This window comes from Carassius gibelio, chromosome B12 (assembly GCF_023724105.1).
Source record: "Carassius gibelio isolate Cgi1373 ecotype wild population from Czech Republic chromosome B12, carGib1.2-hapl.c, whole genome shotgun sequence".
In the NCBI taxonomy this organism is placed as follows: domain Eukaryota; kingdom Metazoa; phylum Chordata; class Actinopteri; order Cypriniformes; family Cyprinidae; genus Carassius; species Carassius gibelio.
In genome coordinates, this window is record NC_068407.1 from 21,855,097 (window position 1) to 21,881,171 (window position 26,075).

Consider the following 26,075-nt stretch of genomic DNA (forward strand, 5'->3'; position numbering starts at 1 on the left):
CTTCAAATTTCCTGAACGATATTCGCACTCTGATTCCAACCGTCAGGGAAACTTCCATTAGCTGCTGTTGAGGGGCAAACATCAGCTACTGTCTCACTGCCCCAAAAGGATTTTCCCAAGTTAATGCCTGACTAAAATGACTCACACTCTGATGATTCTGTCTCTTCTACAATCTTGGCTATTTTTGAGGGCATTGAAGTGTGCACTTTAATTGACTCTGGTTCTACTGTTTCCATTGTGAGCGAAGATTTTCGTAACTCTCACCCAGCATTGAAAAAACGCCCCATGACACCCTCCTCTCTGCCAGCTCGCTCAGTCGATGGACAGTGCCTGGACATTTTAGGCAAGTTAACGATTGGTATCAGACTTGGACATCAGGTATGGCAACAGGACTTTGAAATTCTCAGAGGTGCTTGCCAGCCAGTCATTCTTGGGTTTGATTTTCTACGGAAACACAATGCCCTCCTTGACATAAACAACAAAATGCTGCAACTTTGGGACATGAAAATTCCTCTCCTGCCCAAAGGACATGAAGTGGCCGCCTGCTGTAATGTATCTGTGCTAGCGCCCACTAAGATTCCAGTTATGAGTGAAACTCTCATCACAGCCTGTGTGTCAGCAGCTACACCTGCTTCTCCCATGCCAACTGACTATTATGGTGTTCTCATGCCCAACCCATTGTGTGACATCATTGTGGCACATTCTCTCAGTGAGGTTCAGAATGGTACTACTGTGGTTCGAATCTTAAATCCCTCCCGAGATGACGTTGAGCTGCATTCAGGTCAACACCTGGGTGAGTTTCATTCAGTTTCATCTGTTGACGTCATATCAGGGGAAGGGACAGGGTGTGCAACCTCCCCTGTGCATGATATAGCTCCACCTGTCCAGATAAATGACAGCGACCTGTCCCCTTCCCAAGTTCAGTCTCTGAAATCACTGCTTCAGAAATACTCAGCAGTATTCAGTAAACACTCAGAGGACAGAGGTCGCACGAGCATCATCAAGCATCAAATCCGCACTGGTGAGGCCACACCAATTAAACAGAGAGCCTACAGAGTGACACCAGAACAGAGAGCTGAAATACAGACTCAAGTTGACAACCTGTTAAAGGCAGATGTCATTGAAGAAAGCTACAGTCCCTGGGCTGCGCCAGTTGTTTTGGTGCGCAAGAAAAATGGCACATGGCGTTTCTGCCTAGACTATAGAAAACTTAATACAGTGACAATCAAAGATTCCCACCCTCTTCCGAGAGTCGATGACGCACTGGATGCTTTGTCGGGCTCTGCCTGGTTCTCCACAATGGACCTACAACATGGCTATTGGCAAGTCGAGCTGCAGGAGGAAGACCGTGAAAAAACAGCATTCACAACAAGTAGTGGCCTTTATCACTTTAAAGTTATGCCAATGGGTTTCACCAACGCTCCAGCCACATGCCAGCGTTTGATGGAAATGGTACTTCGTGGCCTCCCATGGAGAACATGCCTAGTGTATTTGGATGATGTCCTCATCTACAGCCGCTCTTTCAGTGAACATCTCCAGCACCTGGAAGAAATTCTCTCCAGATTCCAGTCAAGTGGCCTGAAGCTGAATCCCTCAAAATGCTGTTTTGCCAGGGATCAAGTACAGTTTCTGGGTCATGTTGTATCCAAAGACGACATTCAGCCAGACCCGCGGAATGTGAAAAGTGTCCAAGACTGGCCTACTCCACGGTCAGCTACAGAAGTAAGAGCATTTCTGGGACTTTGTTCATATTACCGCAAATTCATCCGAAGCTTTGCACATCACAGTGTTCCTCTACATGCTCTCACAGAGAAGAATGCACCTTTCCAATGGACTTCTCAATGTCAGGATGCATTCACTTACCTGAAACATGCACTCACAAACCCTCCAGTGGTTTCTTTCCCTGACTTTACTGTGCCATTCTCCCTCTACACAGATGCTTCAGGCTCTGCAATTGGTGCTGTGCTTGCTCAGAGGCAAGGGGATCAAGAAAAAGTGGTTGCTTATGCTAGTCATGTTCTCACAAAAGCAGAAAGTAAATGGTCAACATATGACAGAGAACTCTGGGCCATTGTCTGGGCCGTGCGACATTTTCGCCACTACCTTTACAAACAGCCCTTTGTTATTGTAACTGATCACAAACCTCTCCTGGGTCTCAGGAAAATACCCATTGACAATGACAGAACTGGTCGCCGTGCACGCTGGGCCCTTGAACTTGATCCTTTTGAATGGACTGTAATTTACAAGGATGGCCACAGTCACCTCAATGCAGATGCAATGTCACGTCGCCCTGCTGACATCAGACCAACTGAGCAGAGCACCTCCTCCAGTGCTTTTGGTAATCCGCACTCTGACAAGAGACATTCTAATCTGAGTCCTGTGAGTCTGTCTAGTCCGGTCAGTTTTGTACTGTGTCTGCAGTACTGATACAAAGCCAGTTTGCTGTAACCTGACTGGACCACAATCTCCTCCGACCTCCTCACGGTGTGTTCAACAGTCTGTCTCCTCCACATTTGTGCTGCAGTTCCCTGAAGAGGATTTTAAAAAGGAACAACAGCGAGACCCCGTACTGTTAGAGGTTATTAGCTGGACAGTTAAGGGACAGAAACCCCCATACTGGCGCATGAAAAAACGCACACTTGTTGAGAAAGCATTTTGGCAAGAATTCCACAGACTTACTTTTCATAATGGTGTGCTCTGCCGTAAAGTTTTCAACCCATCCACAACATCAGTGCTCCATCAACTGATTGTCCCTCATGCTTTGAAAGACACTGTTCTTCAGATGCTGCATGGAAATCCTGTAACTGGTCATTCATCTGCTGATAAGGTCCTGAAACGTGCTCAACAGCTGTGCTACTGGCCCTTTATGTCACGTGACATCAAGATGTGGTGCAAGCAATGTACTCCATGTGACGCCAGACGGAGTCCCACACCTTATCAGAGAGCTCCAATGAAAACAATTGTTGCTACTGAGCCATTCCAAAAGGTCGCAGCTGACATACTTGAGCTCCCCATCACGAGTCGTGGCAACAGGTATGTGCTTGTTGTCCAAGATTATTTCTCCAAGTATGTCAACCTCTATGCCATTCCAGACCAGCGCGCCATAAAAGTAGCGAAATGTCTGTTTGAAAACTTCATCTGTGAGCATGGTATTCCGGAAATGCTTCACACTGTTCAGGGACGTCAGTTTGAATCTGACCTGGTGAAACATCTGTGTGACCTGCTGTGCGTGCAGAAAACACGAACCAGCCCATATCATCCTCAGTGTGACGGCATGATTGAGAGGTTCAACAGGACACTTATTGATCAGTTAGCCAAGACACTTCTTCAGCAGTCTGGGGAATGGGATGGCTGCCTAAACCAAGTTGCTTTGGCTTACAATACCAACCCACACTCTACAACAGGATTCACACCATTCTTCCTCACACATGGTCATGAAGCCAGGATGCCTGTCAACATGCTGTTACCTAACAACACACCATCTTTGTCTATTACGGGTTCTCCTGCTGACTATGTTGCACAATTGACACAGAAACTTCAGTCCGCTTTCAGTTCTGCTGCATGGAACAGAGATTATGCCCACAATCAGCAGAAACGACAGTATGACAAGAGTGTTAAGCACACTCCCTATGTTCCGGGAGACCTTGTCTGGTTAAATGACCCCACTACAGCAAAACAAAAACTTGCTCCTCACTGGAAAGGCCCCTTTGAAATATTAGAGTGCCTAGGATCTGATGTGGATTCTCCTGGAGTGACATACAGGATTCACTATCTCCTGGATCAGTCTGATAAGTCCCAGATTGTCCACTACAACCGTCTCAGACCCTACTATGCTCATGTGCCAGATTGTGGACATGAGACACCTACACGTGACTTTTTGCAGTCTCAACTCCCTCATTTGACTGCATTATCAGGTGCTTTGCCCTTTAAGCCTTTAAAGTTTGCAGCCACGAGGAGTAACACCTTATCTGGCCAGGGCAACACTCCCTCATTAGTCCCTCCCACTGGCCATCCACAACCCCGACCACAGCCCCAATCCCGCTCTCCCCTGACTCAGTCTTGCTCAGCTCCCTCCTTTGGCCCAGTAAGCCAGTTTGACACTGTCCGCTCCACTCCTCAGGCGTCTGGTTCTTTGCTACGCCCTGGGAAACGTTCAGTTAGACCTCCAAGATTACTTAAGGACTATGTTCTGAACTGATACAGTTGGTTTATTGCTGTGGTGAATGTTACTTTTTTATTTGATGGGAAACGGGGACATTTCTTTTGTGGGTGGGGGAGGAAATGTAAGGTTTAGAAGTGGAGGTCATATTTCATGTTGGAAAGTTGTAATGTTTAGAATTTAATATGATTTATATTTGAGTTAATATACTAGAAGTATATTTACAATGTTTAGTCAGTTAATTATTTACACCTTTATGTGTTTACATATTTAATGCAGTAAGGATATTCTGCTGAATCTGCCTATCTGATTCACTCACGTTTATCTCAGTCTAAGTCCTTGCTTCTGATTGGTTAGTGATGTGACGTGAAAGGCCGTGTGGAAGGAAGCGTTGTTGTTGTGACGGTGTTCAGTAAAAGTGCCGCTTGACTGAAGTCTTCTGTCTCCATTCTGCTGTTCATTATTATAAAGAGTGATCTACCACCACATACCGAACCCTCATGTTACAATATCAATTTAAACATCTACAGACATCTAATGTATGAGTCTGTGATAGCAACGACAACAGCGCTGTTCATCTTCACAGCAGTTCAGTCAGTGTACTGTTTGAGTACATGAATTACTCCGGGATGTTGGTTTGTTTGAACTCAGAGGGAGTGTCAGCCACATTAAAAAAGTTAAAAGCTTAAGTAATTTGTGGATTAATGCGTATTAGAGATGCGAACCATTTAAAACTATTCAGTTCGATTTGGTGAACTGAATGATTTGTTCGCGAACCGGATGTCCAGACTGCTATGTTTTGAACTCTCTCTTACAACAGACATGGAACAGAAGAAAATGCTGAATAAAGTCGTCATTTTTGCCATTTTGTGAACCAAAATGTATTTTCGATGCTTCAGAAAATTCTAACTGACCCTCTGATGTCACATGGACTACTTTGATGATGTTTTTCTTACGTTTCTGGACATGGACAGTATACCGTACACACAGCTTCAATGGAGGGACTGAGAGCTCTCGGACTAAATCTAAAACATCTTAAACTTTGTTCAGAAGATAAGCGGAGGTCTTACGGGTTTGAAACAACATGAGGGTGAGTTATTAATTACATAAATTTGCTATCTGGGTGAACTAACCCTTTAAGAGTTTAAAAATTGACTAGGCTGAGTGGTAGAAAGTTTTGGAAAAATTGAACACTTTAGAAAAAAGTGAAGTTAATTTAGTTTGCATGTGATAGACTGAAAAAAAAAACCATCAGATTTATGGCTGCTTGCTGTTTTGGTATCCTTCAAATGGATAAAGATTTGTCAAGACTTTTTACCCTTCAACAGAGCCCTGATTTCTTTCATCCTTTTCCCAGCGTTATTTCCCCAATTAACCTTATCATATCCATTTCTCATCATTATTGACCATTATATAGATTTTGTTTGTAGGCAACATGTTGATGGGAAGAAAAAAATAAGAAAAGAAAGCAACAGGCTGAAGAAGAAAATAGAAGAACTTCAGGAAAGCCTGGAAAAAGAAAGAAAACAGAAAGAAAAATACAAAAAAAGGTGCCAACGTTTAAAGAAGAATTCTGATTCACCTCGGTCAAAGGTGAATGAGCTAACAGCAAATTGCCCTGTAAACCCCAGAATCAGGACGATGTTGCTGTATCACCAATCACTAATTAAAGACATCAGTAACCAATATCAGCAGACCAACAAAGAAAGGGATAGACATCTAACTGCAAAAGTGACAAGTTGAGAACCAGATCAGTCCGATTTGTCAGTTTATAATGTTCTATTGTAGCTGTTATTGTTGTTTTTCCTGCAGTCGGGTTAATAAAACTCAGTTCAATTGTAATTTATATTTGTTGTCTTTCTTGGTAACATATTGAAATGCAGTGTTTATAGAAAATCTTACAGTGAATTTGAGTAAAAAACAACTATTTATAAGTTAAACTGTTACCATCTTCAACCCCGTTACCCTAGTCTCAACCCTGTTACACTTAAGTTTTTATTAATTATTTTTTTACGTTTATGATAAAGTAATTTAATATTTGTTGAACTCAATCTGAAATGTTCAGAGCAATAATAAGAATACTGATTTTAGTTCAAATTCTAAATTTAAACCACAACTTTGGTAAAAAAATGATGAGGTTGCTGTCACAAAAAGTGACCGTTTCAGGCTTAAGTATAGCAAAAGTGAGATTTTATGTAACTTTTATATTTGCAATTATTGAATTACGTGTGAGGGACATCTGAATAAGAGGAAAATGTTGATTTCATTACAAATAAATTTTATAATCATATTCAGAGAGCTCCCATAGTGTCCATAACGGGGTTGAAGATCAATAGTGCCCTTACTTTAAAATAGTAACTAATAATAAATAGGGATTTGATGTCTGAGGTGGGAAAATATGTTTTTCTGGGAGTTGAATATGTCATTAATGTTGTGGTGTGTTCAGAAAAGTAATATATATAGGTAAAAAATCTAAAAATGTTTAAGTCCAAATCGTACCGGTTTCGTGGAATGACTCAGATAACAGTCAGAACAAAATCAGCTCTCCGAAAATGTAAAGTATTGCATATTTGAGTGGTTTGTGTTTGAAGGAAGAAATCCCTGTGGATTGATAAACCTGAAACTGACGCTGATCTGCATAATCAACAGAAGAATAAAGCAATCTCCGCGTTGTATCTTGATTAATTTCCACACAGAGGTACGCAAAAATTTAGGGAGGATGTTTCCTCGTGTCTTTGATATACCACTATTCGCTGTTAAATTTGAAAAACATTAATTATATACATCTAGCCAAGTTTCGTATGTAAGTTTCCCTTATAGTAAATGCGAGCGTCGCAGGACCGTAAATAAGTATGCACACACTCGCGTCACTGAAGCTCACTGGCGCCATCTTGTGCACCTAGCCCATTGTAGTGGAGACTTTGTCTAATGCCACTGGGTATGTTAGACGAGGTCGTAGTATTCATAGGACAGTTAGGAGGTAAGGTGGGGAACGTTGTAACACTGCATTACAATATGCACCATTATTATTAGAACTATGATATTCTATGACACTATAACTGCAACTTACACTAATTCCTTAATAAATTTTAATGAGAAACATAAGAAAAAGTGAGACTTTTTTATTATTAATTTGCCAACATTGTTTTGAAGTAGGCTACCACTTTAGTAATTACATTTTAATTACTTAAAGGTCACCCAAAAATAAAAATGCTATTATTAATGACTCACCCTTATGTCATTCCAATGTTTGGTCTGATGTTTTTATCAAGGCAAGGCAAGGCACGTTTATTTATATAGCACATTTCGTACACAATGGTAATTCAAAGTGCTTTACATAAAAGAAAGTAAAATAATACTGAAGAAAAATAATACCAGAAAAATAATAATAGAATAAAACAAGCAATTTAAAAAAATTAAATTATTAAAAATTATTTAAAAAAATTACTTATTTAAAATGAATTTAAAACAGAAAATTATTTTACATAAAATAAAAAAGGGAGAGAAGAATTGTTGAATAAATTATTTTCTCTGCGCACAAAAAGTATTCTTGTAGCTTCGTAAAGTTACAGTTGAGCCAATGATGTCACATTTTACAGATTATTTTACCGATGTCCTTGCTTCTTTTCTGGACCTGGGAACATTACAGTTGAGTTGCTGTCTACAGAGGGTCAGAGAGCTCTCGGATTTCATCAAAAATATCTTAATCTGTGTTCCGAAGATGACAAAAAGTCTTATGGGTTTGAAATCACATGAAGGTGAGTAATTAACGACAGAATTTTCATTTTTGGGTGAACTAACACTTTAACACCCATTTTGCAAACGAGTGTGCCGATTCTGATGACGTTATTAATTTAACTGTATTCAGCTGTCGTTTTTTTTTCTCTATGAAGTTAGTATGCATTCCCATTTTACCAACTTTAACTAACTTATTAAATGGTAGCTCATGAATGTTAGCAAGACAAATTTGACTATATTTTCCTTTAGTCTTTTGGGTAAATGGCTTATATATAATTATTTGTACATTTGTAAACTTTATTCTATAATATTGATTTTACAGTTCACAAGGAAAGATCTTGTTTATGGAAGCTTTTTACTGGGCTGTGTCTACTGGTAGTCTTGTTTTTTCTGGTGAGTTAAAGAAAATACATTTTTATCTTGCTGTGTGACCATCTGAAGTATTTTCCTGGTACACAAGGCCAGAATGTTTTTTGGTTTGAGATATTTTACAGTTTGCTAGTACTACTGTTTCGGCTCTCTAAAAACATGCATGCAGGTGTGCAACTTTTACCATCTGCTGAATGAAACTCGACTGCAATGGTCAGGCCCATGCATATAGTCCTGGCTTGCATGCCCTTTCTAGATAACATTTAAATCTTTTATTTTTATTTTTATGCATGCATGCAGTTCTTTGAATGATTAGAAAACAATGTTAATTCAATGATCTCCCAACAAGCATGATAATAACCATCTACTGTGTATTTGTAGGTTTTGTCTTTTATGGGAGAAGAAAGAGAGAAACGCCCTCTACCCAGCTTTTTGTCTCTGCACTCAGTAGAACACAGTTGCCACAACTCTTCAAACGCCAGGTCTCCTGCAGGAATCAACTTTCATACACAAATAAGCTCTTTCTACTCTGAATTAGGAATCAGTTTAGATGCCTACTCTAGGTTACAGCAGGCTGTTTACTGGGAAGAACCTGACAGATCAATCACAAGTGTGTCCATGAGTACTAGTCCAGCCCACACCACTTTCATCATAGAGAACCTGAAAGAGAGCTACCAAATTGGTGAGGAGCTTTTTGTAACAGTACACGCGAAGGACTCTGACAACAAATTCAAGCATTATGGAGGTGACTTTTTTCAGGCCAAGCTGTTCTGGTCTAAATCTAAGGTCGGTATTTGTACACATTATTATTTTACTAGAACGGCTTAGCTGTTGTGTTTAAGCTCTGCACCTGAGAATGTTCCTCTATCATAGGCCAGTGTGTTTGGGGAGGTGCTGGACCTGTGCAATGGCTCCTACCGTGTGCGTTTCCTCCTGCCGTGGGTCGGTGAAGCTCAGGTGGCTGTGCGTCTGATTCACTCCAGTGAAGCTGTGGAGGTCCTGAAGCGTCACAGAGAAACTGACTCTGACAGAGTGTACTTTAATGGATATTATGAGGGACCAGGACCAGATAAGACCAGACTGAGTGAAACGGTAAAGTGTAATGTGAAGTGGGACAAGAATGGACTAGAGAGCATAAGAACTGGAGACTGTTGCTGTGAATACAACGATCCCCGTTCTGGAGAAACATGGCGCTGCCAGAGACCCAAATCACTGCCATGCAGTGCCCTTGTGTACCACTCTATGGGTGGTTATACAGACAGTTTGACTTTTAAAGACAAGATGCTTATGTGAGATCAATAGCTTCTTGATTTAATTTATACTTGATTGATTTAATGTATTGCTGGAAGGAAGCATGACAGACAAACGTGTTCTCTTTGGCAGGAAGCAAACTAACAAAGATATCAGTGGCGACAAGAGCATCATCAAAATTGTTCCTTCCCATGGAAATACAAATATTGGTATGTTGGTCAAGAGTTTAACCCAGAGGAATAGAGATGCTGGGAAATGTGTCGCACATAAAAAGAGAAGCTAATTACATAGTCAAAACTCATCTTTTTACAGACCTTACATTCTCAATTTGCTCTTTTTCCAGATGTAACAGAGAAATGTCATCCTGGTTTACACACTCCAGTTCCGGCCGGCTTTTACCTGAATGATGTGTGGACTTCTTTTGTCTGTAGAACCCGCCATTTTACAACCCAAAAGATAACAGAGTGCCTGAAAGACAAAGACATCTACATGATGGGAGACTCAACTCTGAGACAGTGGTTTGAGTTCTTTGTGAATGAACTACCAGGTGAGATAGAAGGCTACTTATTGGGCTTCCAGCTCTCACAAATTCAGGAGGAGACAGGCAATTTATTATGTTCTGTTTGTGTTTCCACTGGAGAGCATCAAAAGTTTGTTGTTTTGTAGCCCTGGGGCCTGTTCTTCATATGTCGCTAACTCTGTTAGCTGGATTTATTGTTGATTATTTGATCTTGGATTGGTTGGTTCCTTCGACGCTCCTGGAGTTGTCATAGCAACAGGTCTGTAAATGTAAACCTGTTTGGGAGCAGCTTATTTCATGTAAATGTAGCAGTTTTGTAATTTGACTATCGAACCTGGGGAACTATAGGTAACCACCAAGACTCCTATAGAATTAGGCAATCAGGTCCGGGCACTGAACAAACAAAGAAATGGTTCCATATAAAAAAGATAAAATTTTATTTATTAATTTTCACAGCAAAAATAGTAAACACTCAGAAGCTGACGTCAGCATATTCCTAAAACACTACACTCCTGGTGGGCGTCCAGCAACTCGGGCATGAGTATCCAAACAATCCACCCCAACACGCGTGCACAACCACACAACCAACACAGCAACGGTCACATGGTGAAGGTACCCGCACTACACACCAAAGAGGGCCCACCACCTCGAGCATGCCATCCCCACCGCCAGCACTCAGCTCATCAACATATAACAAAACAAAAACAGAATAAGCCAAATGAACTACAGATCAATTTCACAACATAAATCAGACTAACACCACAAGAACCAAAAACAAAATAACTTTACCAATAACAACAGTATGGATAAAGCAAACAAACGACCACAAAGAAAATGATAAACTGACATTGCAAAACAATAATATTAATAAATGAAAGAAACAAAAAAATGAAATAACTTTACAAACAACATTAATGCTGATAAATGAAATAAACAAACAAGACAAATGAAATAAATGTTAAGAAACAAAGACACACAACCCACTAAAATTATCACAATTGAATCACATAACACATTCATTATAACTAATCTAACCAGGACGTGTTAAGTGTTGTATGTATCGTGTGAGGTACTGGAGCAGTTTTTAATGCAGCAGTAACTTCCAGGCATGGTAAAACAGTGCAGAATTGCGAGAACCTCCTCTACTACAGAGTTAACACCACATGTAAACAATCATGTTGTGCCGCATGTTTTGGGGTGGCCGGTGGGTTTACCAACTGACAATCCTGACAAGACGCGCACCACCTGCGCACTTTCTCGTGAATGCCCGGCCAAAAGAATCGGGTCATTAGACAATTTAGTGTTGCCGTCACTCCTAAGTGCCCTGCCATAGGATTACAATGTGCCAATGTGTACAATGTGGCTCCGAGGTACTAACAATTTGGGTTGTATCTTTCTTGGTCTGAACATCGCGGGTCACTCGACACAACCGGTCCTTAATAATGACAAAATACGGGTGGGAGAGAGCGCGGTCAGGGTGGAGAACCTGCCCAGCGATGGCACGGACCTGCTTGAAAGCATGTTTGAGGGTCTCATCCTGGGACTGTTCCAGGGGAAAGTCATCGCGGCTGGAAAGGTTCCCATCTGCGTGCTTGCAACCTAAAGTAAATCTGTGGTTATACAAATGGTAGTCAACACGCCAAAAAACCATGGGTTACTACAGTTTTACCATAATAAAACCATGGTTAGTTTTCGTAAGGGCAGTACATACCACATAGAGAGGTCATTGCTGATGCTGCTCTTGTTAAATTTCAGCCTCTGGATCATAAATATACGCCGAATCTGACTGTTAGCCATGGTTTGTTTTGGTTTGTTTTTCCTCACGGTAAAGTCACAGCTTCCAAACACTCAACACAAAAGCCTACTGGCGCTCATGATTCTTTAGCTTCGCCCACACGTCACGCCTCCAGTCGGTCGTGTTTTTCCGGGAAAAATCGGTACAGACTATCTTTCTCTTATGAATATAATAAAACTAAAGACTTTTTGGAGTTATGAAGGATGCAGTACTACTCTATAGGTACTCAAGATTAACAGGATATTGAGTGAAAACGAGCATTCCACCCCCCCTTTAAACACTCCAATAACTGCTCAAACACTGGCCAATTGGTTCCCAAAATTAGCAGGCGCCGGAAGCGCGGACTAACAGCCACCTCCACATTATGCTTTTGGCCCCTAAATTGGATGGCTATGGCCTTTACGGGGGTATTCCACTATAACCCTGTGCACACACCTCATCTTAACCATGTGGCCTGTATCCAATGCCCCAGCTTGTATCAGGCTTTGATGGATGGAGGTCTGGTTACAACCTGAATCCACCTAGGCCTGATATTGACCCCACTTAATACTCACAGGTATTTGGTACAACCTGGCAGATCGGGGGCAGCCTGCAGGTCGTCTACTTTGCACTACTGTAGTCTTCATCTCTGGGTTGCAGCTCAGCAGCTTCTTGCTCCCACGAGTCTCCAGCTCTCTCTGATCTCACTGGTCCTGAGCCAGCCTAAATACCGGTTCCCCACGCCAATCACTGCAACGAGAGCCAGGTGTTAATCGTTTTTCAATTGTCCCACTTACCACCGCTCGTCTCCTCACTTGCTCTCCCGTCGCAGACCTCGCTGAACCACACCTCCCCGGCCACAGCCACCAAGAACACCACAAGCCAATCGCGAAACGACTAGAAAGGATAAAATACATTGTAACAAATTGGGGAGGAGGGACTGGATTCAGTCGATCCTGCCACATAAACATGATTAGATCACATCTTTGTAAGCAGAACTGATACTTAAAATCTGTCCGCTACCACTGCTACTTTATTAGAAGAGTACCCCACTGATCCAGGGACAGTAATTTACAATAACAATAATTGAAAAAATATTATAAAGATGTGTATTCATCATCTACAACACTATAGACATAGTTCAAGTTAATTTATTTATTTATATAGCTCATTTAAACAGCCGCTAGACAGACCAAAGTGCTTTACAGAACAAGCATATAAAAATAAAAGCAGCAAAACTCACAAAAGCACATAGAGAACAACTAAGCTAAGATTAATTATAAATCAAAGAAACAAATGTAAAATAATAAGAACAGTCTAAGAAAAGTAATCAATATGCTAACGAGAATACGTTTTGACCAGAGACTTAAAAACAGAGAGATTGGGAGCCGTTCTGATCTCTAGATTGGTGACCAATGTAAAGATCTGAGGATGGGAGAGATATGATTATATTTGCAACAATTATGGATGAGTCTGGCCGCATCATTTTGGACTAACTGAAGACGGGAGATTTGAGAATCTGATATACCGCAATATAGTGAGTTGCAATAATCCAGCCGACACGTGATGAAAGCATGAACCGCCATTTCCAGAGTTATTGGAGTGAGAAAGCCCTTGATTTTAGATAGTAAGCGAAGTTGGTAGAAACCGGACCTGACTACAGATGAGATGTGTCTATCAAACTTTAAAGACTGGTCAACAAGAACACCTAAGTTCCGCACTCCTGTAGATTTAAAGGGAGATAGACTCCCCAAGTCTGGGCATGTGCACTGGGACCTTTCACTCGGGCTGAAAACAATGACCTCGGTCTTATCATCATTAAGAGATAGGAAATTTTGAGCTAGCCATGCCTTCACCTCTTCTAAGAATAGATGAACAGAGTTTAATGCTGCAGGATTATTGCGCTTGATTGGAATGTAAATTTGGGTGTCGTCTGCATAAAAGTGAAATGATACACAGTGTTTCCTAAAAATTGTGCCCAGCGGTAGCATGTAAAGAGAAAATATAGAGGGAGCCAAAATAGAGCCCTGTGGAAGACCACATCTCAGGGGTGCCATGGAGCTGGAAAAGTTTCCCATCTTTACTAAAAACTTTCTGTCAGTTAGGTAAGACTGGAACCATGACAGGACAGAGCCTTTTATGTCCACCCACGTCTCCAGTCTAGCTAACAGTGTAGGGTGGTCAATGGTGTCAAAAGCCGTCAACAGATCTAGAAGAACTAGAACCACAGTGTCTCCAAAGTCAGTGGAGAGATAAATGTTGTTTAGCACTGGCAGGAGAGCGGACTCAGTGCTGTGGGCAGTCCTAAACCCAGATTGAAAGACAGTTGAATATACAGTTATTTGACAAAAAGTGTTGGAACTGATCCAATACGATTTTCTCCAACAACTTGGAAATGGAAGGTAGGACAGAGATGGGCTGGTAATTTTTTTTAAAAAGATTGATCCAGTGAAGGCTTCTTGAGCAGAGGAGTGACCGTAGCCACTTTAAGATTGGCCGGAACAGAGCCAGTGCTTAGACACTTGTTAATAAGGGATACCATACCTGTACCCACCGAGTTGATGATTAATTTTAAAAATCTCGGGTGAATGATATCATTTGGGCAGAATGAAGTATTGAGCTTGTCGCTCACATCCTTCAGTGTCTGGAGGTTAATGGGAACAAAAGCCTCCCAAACACAGGAGGTACGCGGCATAATGGGGGGAGAGTTAATTTGGGGCAGATACTGTTCCTTAATTTAGTGATTTTGTTAATAAAAAATCTCTGGAAGTCTTCACATAGAGCATCTAAAGCAACAGACAATTTAGCAGATGGGTTTAAAACAGAATGAATGACAGAAAGCAAGACCTTAGGGTTAGAGTGATTGTATTCAATTAAGTTTGAGAAGTATGCGGCTTTAGCTGATTTAGCAGTGTTCTGGTATGCTGTAAGAGAGTCTTTGAACATGCGGAAGGAGACACTAAGCCTGTCCCGTTTCCATTTGCGTTTGGCCTATTTGGCCTACATATTTGTCTTTGGAGACGAGTGTCAGGATTTTGCCACATATCTGAATTTGGTTTGGGTTTGTGAGGCTTAAGAGGAGCAGTCACGTTTGCTACTTTAAGCCAGGCAGAATTTAAAAGGCTAAGATGCTGATCTGCATCCAGGTCAGATAAAGGTTGGTCCTAGTGCCAGTGAGAGCATAGCTCAGTAAAGCAAAAGTCGAAGTTTGTGTTGAACTGAGGAGAATAGAACCGCGACATAACAGGATCAATAATGGGTTGAGGAAGCTCCAGAAGAGACAGTGAGAATAAAATAGGCTTGTGATCAGAGAGAGGAAAATCAGAGATAACAATATCAGTGACATCAATCCCATAAGATAACACAAGGTCAAGTGTGTGGCCCTGAGTGTGGGTAGAGTTTTTGACCCACTGCAGTAGGTTAAAAGCAGCTATTAAGTCAAGCAACTCCTGCGACAGGGAATTTGAATGACAGCAGACATGAATATTGAAGTCGTCCATCAAAAGGAAGCGATCATAGTTTGTGGCAATGTTGCCAATGAACTCAGTGAATTGCAGTATAAAATCCTTAGTGAAGAGTGGAAGGTGGTATATCAGCCCTATACAGATGGGACCATTCCAATCTAGGTGGAGAAGCTGAGTTTCAAAGCTGGGGAAGGCCGTTGCAGGGACCAGCCGGCAGCATGAGGAGAGAGAGTTATTTAAAATAGTTAAAATTCAATTCAATTCAATTCAAGTTTATTTGTATAGCGCTTTTTACAAAATGAATCGTTACAAAGCAACTTTACAGAAAATTATGTTTCTACAATATTTAGTAGTAGCTAGTAGTTTGTGCACATTTGACAGGATTTTAGAAAAAAATAAAAATAATAATAATAATACAAGACGTAGTCAGCTAGACGATGAACTATCAATATTATTAAGTTATTATATGATTCAGTCACACATTTAGCAATAATTGTTAGTTCTGTTTGTTGATTCAAGGTTAGCATCATCTGGGGTCCTCTGAGGGTCAGCATCATCTCTTCTCAGGTGTTCTGGATCCAGACTGGAGCTTGTTTAAATCCTAGTTACCACGGGATGTAAATCCCGTGGTGAAACATAGAAACAAAATACAGACATCATTAGCATAGCTGCTGATCCAACTAAGTAAAATTAGTTTAACCCAAGCTAATGAATAAAAATGCACCTTTGAACAGATGCGACTACACTCACAATTAAAAAGATACATTATTCGAATGCTTGGCGAAAGAGATGTGTTTTTAATCTAGATTTAAACAGAGAGAGTGTGTCTGAACCCCGAACATTATCAGGAAGGCTATTCCATAGTTTGGGAGCCAAATGTGAGAAAGCTCTACCTCCTTTAGTGGACTTTGCTATCCTAGGAACTACCAAAAGTCCAGCGTTTTGTGACCTTAGGGTGCGTGATGGGTTGTAGCGTGGTAGAAGGCTAGTTAGGTACGCTGGAGCTAAACCATTTAGGGCCTTATAGGTAAGTAATGATAATTTGTAACTGATACGGAACTTAATAGGTAGCCAGTGCAGAGACTGTAAAATTGGGGTAATATGATCATATTTTCTTGACCTCGTAAGGACTCTAGCTGCTGCATTTTGGACTACCTGTAGCTTGTTTATTGAAGAAGCAGGACAACCACCTAGAAGTGCATTACAATAGTCCAGTCTAGAGGTCATGAATGCATGAACTAGCTTTTCTGCATCAGAAACAGATAACATGTTTCGTAGCTTGGCAATGTTTCTAAGATGGAAGAATGCAGTTTTTGTAACATTGGAAATATGATTTTCAAAAGACAAATTGCTGTCTAATATAACACCCAGATTTCTGACTGTAGAGGAAGTAACAGTACATCCGTCTAGTTGCAGATTGTAATCTACAAGATTCTGTGTAGTGTTTTTTGGTCCAATAATTAGTATCTTTGTCTTATCTGAATTTAATTGGAGAAAATTGTGTGTCATCCAATCTTTTACATTTTTAACACACTCTGTTAGCTTAGATAATTGGGAAGTTTCATCTGGTCTCGTTGAGATATATAGCTGAGTATCATCAGCATAACAGTGGAAGCTAATTCCGTATTTTCTAATAATATTACCAAGGGGCAACATATATATTGAAAATAGAAGGGGACCAAGGACGGATCCTTGTGGCACTCCATATTTTACTGATGATAAATGAGATGACTACCCATTTAAGTAAACAAAATGGTAGCGATCGGACAGGTAGGATCTAAACCATCTTAGAGCCTGCCCTTGAATACCTGTATAGTTTTGTAATCGATCTATGAGTATGTCATGATCTATGGTGTCGAACGCAGCACTAAGATCAAGTAAGACTAGAAATGAGATGCAGCCTTGGTCTGACGCAAGGAGCAGGTCATTTGTAATTTTAACAAGTGCAGTTTCTGTGCTATGGTGGGGCCTAAAACCTGACTGAAATTCTTCATACATATCATTTTTATGCAGGAAGCTGCTCAATTGAGCAGACACAACTTTCTCTAAAATTTTAGACATAAATGGAAGATTTGAAATAGGCCTATAATTTGCCAGTACACTAGGATCTAGTTTTGGTTTCTTAATAAGAGGCTTGATAACCGCCAGCTTGAATGGTTTTGAGACGTGTCCTAAAGTTAACGACGAGTTTATGATATTGAGAAGCGGTTCTTCGGCTACAGGTAACAGCTCTTTCAGTAATTTAGAGGGTACAGGATCTAATAAACATGTTGTTGGTTTAGATACAGTGATAAGTTTATTTAGCTCTTCCTGTCCTATGGTTGTAAAGCACTGCAGTTTATCTTTGGGTGCTATGGATGAAACTGAAGTGTTAGACGCTGTAGAATCTACATTCGCTATTGTATTTCTAATGTTATCTATTTTATCAGTGAAGAAATTCATAAAGTCATTACTATTTAACGTTGGTGGAATATTTGAATCAGGTGGCATCTGGTAATTTGTTAACTTAGCCACTGTGCTAAATAAAAACCTTGGATTGTTTTGGTTATTTTCAATGAGTTTGTGTATATGCTCTGCCCTAGCGGTTTTTAGAGCCTGTCTATAGCTGGACATACTGTTTTTCCATGCAATTCTAAAAACTTCTAAGTTAGTTTTTCTCCATTTGCGTTCAAGACTACGAGTTAATTTCTTGAGAGAGTGAGTATTACTGTTATACCATGGTACAGTACGTTTTTCTCTAACTTTTTTCAATTTGATTGGGGCAACAGCTTCTAATGTATTAGAGAAAATAGTGCCCATGTTGTCAGTAATTTCGTCTAATTCGTGTGTATTTTTGGGTACAATTAGCAGTTGAGATAGATCAGGCAGGTTATTTGCGAATCTTTCTTTGGTGGCTGGAACAATAGTTCTGCCCAGACGGTAACGCTGCGACATATAGTTAATATCAGTTATACGCAGCATGCACGATACAAGGAAATGGTCTGTAATATCATCACTTTGAGGTACAATATCTATAGCAGTAAGATCGATTCCATGCGATATAATTAAATCTAGTGTATGATTAAAACGATGAGTGGGCCCGGTGACATTTTGCTTGACTCCAAAGGAGTTTATTAGGTCAGTAAACGCAAGTCCTAATGTATCATTTGCATTATCAACGTGAATATTAAAATCTCCCATGATTAGCGCTTTATCAACTGTAACTAGAAGGTCTGAGAGGAAATCTGCAAATTCTTTTAGGAATTCTGTATACGGCCCTGGTGGTCTATACACAGTAGCCAGAGCAAGAGATACATTAGATTTCTTTTGCATGTCTGACAGAGTAACATTTAGCAGAAGTATTTGAAAAGAGTTAAACCTGTATTCTGTTTTCTGGGTAACATTGAGAATATCACTATATATTGTTGCAACACCCCCGCCACGACCAGTCTGACGGGGCTCATGCTTATAACAGTAGTTTGGTGGAGTAGACTCATTTAGACCAAAATAATCATTTGGTTTTAGCCAGGTTTCAGTCAAGCAGAGTAAATCAAAACTATTATCTGTGATCATTTCATTTACAATAACTGCTTTTGGTGCGAGTGATCTAATATTTATGAGCCCAAACTTTAAAAATTGTTTTTGTTCATTTACTTTACATTTTTCTGGTTTAATTACGATAAGATTTTTTCTAGATCCTACATTATATTTATATTTTGACCTCACTATTCGGGGAACAGACACAGTCTTAATAGGTTTTACAGCGCAAGTACCTTTAGCATTTAAGTGGTTAGAACAAAAATCATCATAATGGTTATTTGAGAATTGTCTTACTAATCACATGAAGCGAAGTGTCCTGGAGATGTTGTCAGAGAGAAGCTCCGCTCCAATTCTGCTGGGGTGTAATCCATCAGCGCGAAACAGTCTAGGACGCTCCCAGAAAAGATTCCAGTTATTAACAAATAGCAGTTTCTGTTCTTTACACCATGACAACAACCATTCAAAGCAAAAAGTCTACTGAACCTTTCGTGTCCTCGTCGATACGTGGGCAGTGGTCCTGACACGACGATCTTCGCCGCAGGCGTTGTGCTGCGAACCGTCTCGATCAGGCTCCTGAAGTCCCTCTTCAGCGTCTCCGTCTGCCGCAGCGTGGTGTCATTAACCCCGGCGTGAAGCACGACCGCTCTGGGGCTCTCGCCGTCCTTCAGGATCGCGGGTATCTGCGCAGAAACATCGAGAACACGAGCACCAGGCAAACAATGAGTGTGCACTTTACCGTCGGCTAACGTAGCACTTACGTGTCGGACGATGGAGTCTCCGATGATCACAGCGTTGCGTTCTGTCTCGCGGAGGGGAGCGAAGCGGTTCTGGATGGAGATCTCGAAGGCAGGAGGGGGAGAAGTCGTCGCCCGGGACCCAGCTCGCGTCCTCCAATGTGGATGCACCCAGGGTCCGTGGTGTCCCGGCGTCGCAGTGAAGGACATCTGGGAAGATCGCGTCCTGGGTGCACCGGGCCTGCGCAGAGAAACACACGGAGTAGACGTGGTGGGACTGTTAACAGCACGCTGTATACTTACCCCGGACTTGTGAGTGTCAGCCCGGGATGATTCCAGCGTGGCTCTCCGCTCTCTCAGCTGGGCCTGCCTATGTTCCAGGTCGCGAATCTGCTTCCCCACGGCCTCGAGCTCGAGCTGCACAGAGTGGAGACATTCATCCGCCATTAAAGCAAGTAACAGTGAGTACAGCAGTGGTAATGTGTGAGAATAGAGTATTAGCAATGTAAGCGCAGTTAGCAGCAACCACGCTTGCTGATGCTAACTGGCTAAAAGCTAATAGCGGACCCGGGAGATCAAAATAAAACTAGTGATAGCGAGGCGCTCTGATTGTTTTTGTTGTAGAATACAATAGAGGATATATTCACGCGTTATATAAACGGAAACAATGATGTATAAAATTGATTTTTAAGTTAAAAATAGTCAATGAAAAGAATATAGTGACGGAGCTCAAACGCAGTACAGCCGTCAAAAATCCCACCCCGCTTCCATTAGGACGAAGAGAGTTAAAAAATTTACAGTTTGCTGGAACCAGTTCTGATAAGGGAGTTAAATCACCGACCTTTATCCATAATTCTGTGTCCAAGTTGTGTGAGGAGTAGAAGTAATTTAATAAAAAGGTCTTATTCACCACGGAGCAGGTGTTTATTAGCTCCAACTTAGGTGGAGGAATAGACACGTGAGATGATGGAGCTTTTCTCAATGAGCACAGATATCCGTGATTTAGTCCGTTCCGCCGGGCAAGTCGGCCAACACTGCGGAGATCAACCTGAGTGGCATGACTCAGATGGGAGGGAAAACAGGACGAATACATCGGTAAACCACGTCCCGCAGGTGCCATGCTACAGATCTGCGTCCAAACGAAATGTCAGCTTGTAAATAAGCTTTCAGTTTCGTCATGTAACCTCCGCGGCTACCTCGTTTCCTCCTTTGCTTTCTCCGCACGGTGTTTAGCGGCCACCGCCAGATATCGTGCAGGAAGATGGTTCGGGGAGGCTCGTATGGTTTGTGAAGTGGGCATTCCACGTCCACGGAGTGAAAGTTCGCGAATGAATCCCCAACGGAGATGCGGATGTCTAGGAGAGCTTGACGGGCGTACACCAGCCGCGTACAGCAGGTAAACGACCCATCAGAACGGAAAGAGAAGAAAACACGTGAGCTGCAGACGGCATGCCAAACACACAGGCGCCATCTTGCCTCAAGACATAGCCAGGTTTAGTTGTTGAATAATGTATTTGTGATGTAATAATTACTTTATAAATGTAAATTGGTGTATTACATGCTGTACAGTTAATCTAGGCGCTGCATTAATTTGAGTGCTGAAAGATATTATTGAAGTGGCTTGATGGAGCGCAGGAGATGCAGATAACATGATCTTGACCCTTATTAGCATGTTTGCTAATCCTCTCAATATAACTAAGTGTAGACAACAGGAACAATATATACATACTCTTCAATACCACGAATTAGGTGCCCTTGAGCAAGGCATCGAACCCCCAACTGCTCCCCAGGCGCCGCAGAATAAATGGCTGCCCACTACTCCGGGTGTGTGCTCACAGTGTGTGTGTGTGTTCACTGATCTGTGTGTGTGCATTTCGGATGGGTTAAATGCAGAGCACAAATTCTGAGTATGGGTCACCATACTTGGCTGAATGTCACTTCACTATTGTGCCAGCTTGATTGATTAAAACATAACTTTGTGAGATTTCAATGAACAGCTTTAAGTGATTATAAATATAATCTGATAAATAGACCCCATTGTAAATGCATACTGATAGATTTAATTTTGCAATTATTTGTAAAAGTAATGTATGGAACCCCGCAAATGACATGCAAGAAAAAATAAATAAATTGTGCACACGATTTACTAATACGTTCCCTCAATGTACTAAAATGTGCACATGATTACTATTGTGTTCCCTTGATTTGCTAAACCGTGCACACAATTCAGCAAATCAAGGGAACAAATTAGTAAATCGAGGGAATGCAGTAGTAATCGGAGCTCCATAGTAATGACTTGTAAATCTTGTAATTTTCTCTCTATGCATTGCTATTCTTATTATGGTGGAAAGGAATTTGCTTTGCAGCTTTTACACAATTCTATAATAAAAAACTGTACCAGTCACTGTGCCTTTAAAGCATATCTGGATGTCAAATAAAAATCTGCTAACTGCATGTGTGTGTTTGATAACAAAACACACCCCACCCAAAGTTGGCAGCTCTGCATGCTATGCATACAGGAACTGTAGAGTCATACAGTATTTATTGGTGTCACTTCATGTTTTTCAGTGCTGAAGCAGATGAATCTGCATGTCCAATATCAGTCAGGACCACTCCTAGCAGTGGATGTGGAGAACAACATTGACTTACACTGGAGAGCTCACGGTGTTCCTCTGCGCACTCGAAAAACAGCATTTGCCGATCTGCACTACATCAGTAATGAGATCGATGACCTGGCTGGAGGACCCCACATGGTCATTGTATTCAATCTGGGGCCTCATTTCACCACTTACCCTCTGGATTTCTTCACCCAAAGAGTGTTAAGGATCCGCAAAGCTGTTCTAGCACTGTTACAGCGGGCACCTGAAACTACAGTTATAATCAAGACTGTCAACACTGGCAGAAAGGTAAGCTTACACAGTATCAAGTGTCTACATACAAGGAGGTCACACTGTGATGCCAAGTTTAGGGTTGATGTTGGGTTTCTGTCTTTCTAATAGGATATTTTTGGCAGTGACTGGTATTCTCTTCAGTTGGACAGAATTCTGCAGTGGGCTTTTCAGGATGTTGGTGTTTATATTCTGGATGTGTGGCAAATGACTGCCTGTCACTACAACGATGAAGACATCCATCCAGGCCCTGTCATCATCAAAAATGAGATTGACATTTTACTCTCTTTTATTTGCCCCAAATGAATTTAAATGACTAAATTTTACTACATTTGAAAATCCAGGTCATGTGTAAAAAACTTGAAATACTGTGTGACAGTGTTTAAAGTTTAAAGTTGTTTTATTAATAAAGATCATGAAGAGGATGCTAAGATAATCATCCAACACAGCACACATGGATAGGGTGACCATATGAGCCATTTTTCCAGGACGCGTACTTTGGTGCCTTATAATGATCAGTGCACAGCGACGCTTCAAGTTGAATGAACGAATAAACACCTAACATGTACGTGTATTTGCATTGCTCTGATCGTTCTCTGTAGATCTCACCTTCTCACACACCACGATTGGTTGATTATGTACCATACCTGCATGTTATTGGTCAAACTACTTTGGATGTTTTAGGCAATATAGAAATCCTGGCAAGGATGCGTCCTGGGAAAATGGCTCATATGGTCACCCTACACGTGGAGCACATTGTTGTTTTAGTAATGACATTTATATAGAAGCCTCTTTCTGCCACATAAAAATGCTAAATTATCATATAAGAAGTCAAATTATGACAACCATAATCATCAAATTAAAAGTCAAAGTAATGAAATACTAAGTCAAAATAGCCTTAAACTGGAATTTGGTGTCCTACTGGTGTTATTTACTTGCATGTCAATTTCTAGAGAACCAAGAAGTTGTGCAGACCTCAAGAATAGAAAACATATCAACTGGCCGCTTTGAACATTTCATCTTGCAGATGCATTGCATGCTGCTCAGGCCTCAGCTGTAATATGCAATGTTTTATTTTTGTGTACCTGAGATCTATCAGATCGCCTATGTTTCAGTTCTCTAAAACTTCAGTAACGTTTTTGTGGTTACCACTTTGCTGAAAATAATAGTAGTTGTTGCATGCAGGAATGTTCTCTGATTGGACCAATGATCATACACAGATTCTGTAAATGATGTGTCTCTTTCTATAACTTGCAAATTTAATGAATCGGTAAGACTTGTCATTGGCATTAGCACAGTTCTTACTTAATGAGAGCAACAGTGTTTTGTTTCCTGTAGCCACCCACATCTTACCCAATGCAGCTATACAGAAAAATGTGTTGCTCAGAAAAGAAATCCACCCACCGGCCCAAAAAAGCAGAATCAAGCGGCCAGGTCGAAGGTTTAATACGTGTTTGGTCTTTTATTTGCACTTTTGAATTGATAAGGATTTAGTTTAAATTTTAGTCTAGCTCCATGTTCAATCAGGCTCCAATTTCAAGTGATCAGTTATTAATTAGAAATATTACCTAAATTTAATGATCACAAATATTTATTGTATATTAATTTAGATATTTGATTGTTCCGGACTCACTATACTTTCAATTATAATTACTATACTTTCATAAATGAGCGAGGAGAGAGGTGTTGTTTACTTTTTTTTGAGATTTCTTCTCCAGTTAAGTTTTAGTGTTTTATTGCATGGCATCTGTTTTGTGTGAGTTCCTGAGGAGTTAATTTCATGAGGAGATCATTTCACTCCTTGCAGAGACCACATATAGGTGCAAGACAAACGATCAAAACCAAAACAAAACACCATGTGTACATGAAATGCAGACATATACAAAAACACACACACACCGAAGAACAGGGTGATCAGACAGCGGACATAACAAGACCCCCCCCCCTCCGACGGACGCCACCTGGCGCTACAGGAAGGGGCTCACCTCGTCACCGGTAGAAGTCCTCGACCAGTGTCTGATCCAAGATGTCCCGGGCCGGAACCCAGCTCCTCTCCTCTGGGCCATAGCCCTCCCAGTCCAAAAGATATTGAAAGCCCCGACCCCTACATCGGACATCTAGCAACTTCCGCACCATATAGACCGGGGAGCCATCCACTAGATGGGGGGGGGGGGGGGGGGGGCAGAGGGAACAAGAGGGAAATGGAACACCGGTTTAACCCTAGAAACATGGAAAAAAGGGTGCACCCAACCAAGCGTGGTAGGGAGCTTGAGCTGCACCACTGTCGGACTCAGGACCTTGGTGATCCGGTATGGGCCAATGAACCTGGGTGCCAACTTGTGTGAGGCTACCCTGAGAGGCAGGTCCTTGGTGGAGAGCCACACCTTATGATTTGGTCCGACTATTAGCCTGGGTCAAGGCCTCCTTAGCCCTCTTGCAGGTGCATCGACACCTTTGGACAAAAGCCAAAGCAGACGGGACTGCAACTTTGGGTTCCAATGTGGGATACAAGGGAGGTTGATATCCAACAGAACACTGGAATGGGGACATACCTGTGGCAGAGGCCAGAAGGGAGTTATGGGTGTATTCTACCCAGGACAGCTGTTGACACCAGTAGTTGGGATTGTGGGATGCCAGGCAGCGAAGAGTGCATACATTTTGGTCCAAAAATTGCAAAAACTATGACTTTATTCAGCATTGTCTTCTCTTCCAGGGTCTGTTGTGAGCGCGTTCGCTGCAGTGTAGTGATATCCGGTTCGCGAACGAATCACTCGATGTAACTGCTAGATCTGATTACTTTTCTTCTCTTTTAGAAGAAAACAAACATAACCCCAGGTATTTATTCAATTCAGTGGCTAAATTAACAAAAAATAAAGCCTCAACAAGTGTTGACATTTCCCAACACCACAGCAGTAATGACTTTATGAACTACTTTACTTCTAAAATCGATACTATTAGAGATAAAATTGCAACCATTCAGCCGTCAGCTACAGTATCACATCAGACAGTCCACTATAGACCCCCTGAGGAACAGTTCGACACATTCTCTACTATAGGAGAGGAAGAATTGTATAAACTTGTTAAATCATCTAAACCAACAACATGTATGTTAGAACCTATACCATCTAAGCTCCTAAAAGAGGTGCTTCCAGAAGTTATAGGTCCTCTTCTGACTATTATTAATTCCTCATTGTCATTAGGATATGTCCCCAAAACCTTCAAACTGGCTGTTATTAAGCCTCTCATAAAAAAAAAAACAAAAAAAAAACAACAACTTCACCCCAAAGAACTAGTTAATTATAGACCAATCTCGAATCTCCCTTTTCTGTCCAAGATACTAGAAAAGGTGGTATCCTCACAATTATATTCCTTCTTAGAGAAAAATGGTATATGTGAGGATTTCCAGTCAGGATTTAGACCGTATCATAGTACTGAAACTGCTCTCCTTAGAGTTACAAATGATCTGCTCTTATCATCTGATCGTGGGTGTATCTCTCTATTAGTTTTATTGGATCTTAGTGCTGCGTTTGACACAATAGACCACAGCATTCTATTGCATAGACTTGAACACTTTGTTGGCATCAGTGGAAGTGCATTAGCATGGTTTAAATCGTACTTATATGACCGCCATCAGTTCGTAGCAGTGAATGAAGATGTAT

The 26,075-nt window shown here is 41.2% G+C and overlaps 1 protein-coding gene across 1 annotated transcript in view; it reads left to right on the top strand.

The window, feature by feature from the left end:
* The window catches only part of LOC127968712 (NXPE family member 3), a 68,344-nt gene extending 43,405 nt beyond the window's left edge, over positions 1–24,939 (top strand). Inside the window, exons 2-9 of the mRNA XM_052570053.1 lie at positions 7,809–7,917; positions 8,220–8,290; positions 8,648–9,052; positions 9,140–9,555; positions 9,650–9,726; positions 9,861–10,064; positions 22,097–22,434; positions 22,528–24,939. Of these exons, the coding sequence (XP_052426013.1) occupies positions 7,881–7,917; positions 8,220–8,290; positions 8,648–9,052; positions 9,140–9,555; positions 9,650–9,726; positions 9,861–10,064; positions 22,097–22,434; positions 22,528–22,722 (1,743 nt within the window). The 5' untranslated portion in view covers positions 7,809–7,880 and the 3' untranslated portion in view covers positions 22,723–24,939. The remainder of the gene's footprint in view (positions 1–7,808; positions 7,918–8,219; positions 8,291–8,647; positions 9,053–9,139; positions 9,556–9,649; positions 9,727–9,860; positions 10,065–22,096; positions 22,435–22,527) is intronic.
* Positions 24,940–26,075: the final 1,136 nt, after the last annotated feature.